General features: G+C 36.7%; 1 protein-coding gene across 1 annotated transcript; it reads right to left on the bottom strand.

Moving 5' to 3' along the window:
* Positions 1–389: 389 nt before the first annotated feature.
* LOC109213029 lies at positions 390–1560 on the bottom strand. The gene has a single exon (XM_019376776.1). The coding sequence runs from the start codon at positions 1425–1427 to the stop codon at positions 624–626; it is 804 nt and encodes a 267-aa protein (XP_019232321.1). The 5' UTR covers positions 1428–1560; the 3' UTR covers positions 390–623.
* Between the last annotated feature and the right edge of the window lie 1159 nt (positions 1561–2719).

Genomic DNA, 2719 nt, shown 5'->3' with positions numbered 1-2719 from the left:
TACATGAACGGACTAGTCTGTTGTATTTTGTTCCTTTCCAGTCTTGAATAGAAAAGCTACAATAACAAAAATGGGGAAGGTTACTCATAATAGAAAATTCTATCATAATTTTTTGCTTTGAGCAAACGTACATAATTTGATACCGTTGAGTAACAACTTTGTGATTATATTATCCCAGATAATATGACAATTGCCTGAAAAAAATGCAGGGTGAGGGCAAGCATGTCGCAGTTTGACGTGTACATTTTCAAATGTCCAATCCTCTTTAGAAGAAAAGAAGAAAACCTCATGTTTCATCCAATCTTAAAAGGCAAGGTTTTAGACGATTAAAGAAAGAAAATTTAGCTAGCTAAAAATAGCATATGAGAAATGTAAAATTTACAAAAATCTAAGGAGGTAAAGTAGAATACTTTACACTTCATTCAATCTAAAAAAACCAAGTTATATAGTACCTTATACAACAGATGTCGCGCGAATTTCGAAGAACAAAGAAAAGTAGGTTAACTGTTAAAATTAACCGAAACAGACACGATGATAATGACAAATACATGCATCTATACCACGAAGAAAATTAGATATAACTGTTAAAATTTTCCTTTCACCTGTCAACTTAATTCGTGGCATTAGAAATCAGTCTGACAGACTTCGGCTTTAATCTTGGATTTATTTGTCATCAACGATTCCACGTCGAAATCACACGTAACAATCAAATTCTTTTTCAAATCTTTTGCCCAGCTCGTGATCTCCAATGGTGCATGGACGCTCAAGGTCATCATTATCGGCTTCTTATCATCCTCAAGACCTTTCTCAATATCAGCAGCCAATTTCCCAACATCAAGGTTGAAATGTTCATTCGTTGAATCTTTAGGTTTTTGGGAAATTGAGGGATATTTCCCTTGTCCAATTTCATGTTTCTTGAAAATAAGGGTAGCCTTCCCGTTATTTCCTTTGCCAAATGCGACATCCATTCTCTCATTCACGTTAACAATTTTCAACTCGATCTCAAATTGAGGGTGTGGCTGTGGATGATTATTATTCTTTTGGCCATGACCATCTGAAGGGTGCGTAACGTTCTTGAAATGGATATTAGTGATGGAAAATTCAGGACATTTGGGGGTGTACAAAGCGCGAATGATCAACACAACGATTCCTATCATGATAGCAAGACCGAGTAACACGGCTAGGATCCAACAACAACATGTGCATTTGTTTTTCTTTTGAGAATCTGGCTTACGATGATTTTCAACAATTCGGGCATTTTCAGGAGGAGGAACACGATAAACTTGATCACGAGGGATTTGGACAACGTAGGTCTGATCCGACGAGCGAGACGGCGTGAGAGAGAGACGTAGCGATGTGGTTGATGAAAGGAGATTTCTGGCTTTGCCGTTTACGTCGCCGGCAGCTGGTGGTGACCGCTCCTCCATGCCAGAATGAGGAGCGGTAGACGTGAAGTTATTGAGGGACACAAAGGGTAGGTGAAATGATGGGAAGAATGGTTTTTGTTTTGCATGGAAATAATTAGGAGTGTACCATAATTGGCATCAAAGGTTGATTGAGAAATTTTGGTTTTTCTTTTTGTGCAAATGAACCGCTAGATGGTGTCAGTTTTCGGTTAATATGCCACATTAATATGTGAATCTTTGCACTCCAATTAGATACCCGTTTGTCCTATAAAAATTTATTGTGAATTGTGAGTTAAAATAAGTGAAAAAATGTCAAATAGCAGATAGATAATCCCTCCACCTTAATTTGTATGACATTACTCTAAATACGTAAATGTTACTAGCTTGGGCCTAATCCTTTGAAGTATAGGTAAAAATTGCACGGGGCGCCCTATTTGGTCGCCCCCATTTAACCTATACCTATTTTTTAAAAGTTTTAACTTGTACCCACTTTTTAAACAACTTTATCCCTCTTTATCCTCCTCCTTCTCCTCCTTCGTTTTCTTCTTCTTCTTCTATAGTGATACATATACCCCTTCTGAGAGAAGCCAAGAATATGTAAAAATGGAGCAACAGAGACAAAATGATCTTTACTAGTATGATCACATCCCATTGTTTGTTGATTCGAAGTTGAACTGCTACATTTATTATATCATCCCAAGTGTCATTGGTTGGACGTAGAGTATCCAAGGAAGACCAAATCCTCTCTGGATCTCTTTCCTTCTTTACAAAAGTTAGAATTTGCTGAGCAATTGGGCTTAGCACTGGGAATATACCATCAACAAAACCAGATCCATATTTCCATCCTCTGCCCCTTAAAGAACCACCTGCACAATAGTCATGAATTTGGCATCAGGAGACAGAAAATAATAGTATGAAACTACTGCCGTTATACATCAACCTACATCTTGTTTTATAGGAGTATTGTTTTTCAAATTTCCTGATAATTCCATTATAGCAACTGGATCTTAATGACAAATTGTCATTGTTGTTTTAGAACTTCAGCTCTAAGAATGCTGAAGTCCCGCAAATATAGAACAAAACTTCAGCTAAAACATGCTAAAGTTCAGCAAATAGAGAACAAAACTTCAGCTACTAGAGTGCTTAAGTTCAGCAATTACAAACAAAAACTTCAGCCAACACTAAGTTTACATGAAAAACTTCAGCTAAAACATGCTGAAGTTCAGCAATTACAAATAAAAACTTCAGCAAATAGAGAACAAAACTTCAGCTACTAGAATGCTTAAGTTCAGCAATTACAAACAAAAACTTCA

Source organism: Nicotiana attenuata, unplaced genomic scaffold, assembly GCF_001879085.1.
Source record: "Nicotiana attenuata strain UT unplaced genomic scaffold, NIATTr2, whole genome shotgun sequence".
In the NCBI taxonomy this organism is placed as follows: domain Eukaryota; kingdom Viridiplantae; phylum Streptophyta; class Magnoliopsida; order Solanales; family Solanaceae; genus Nicotiana; species Nicotiana attenuata.
Note: the sequence above shows the minus strand (reverse complement) of the source record. Positions and strands in the feature narration are given on the sequence as shown.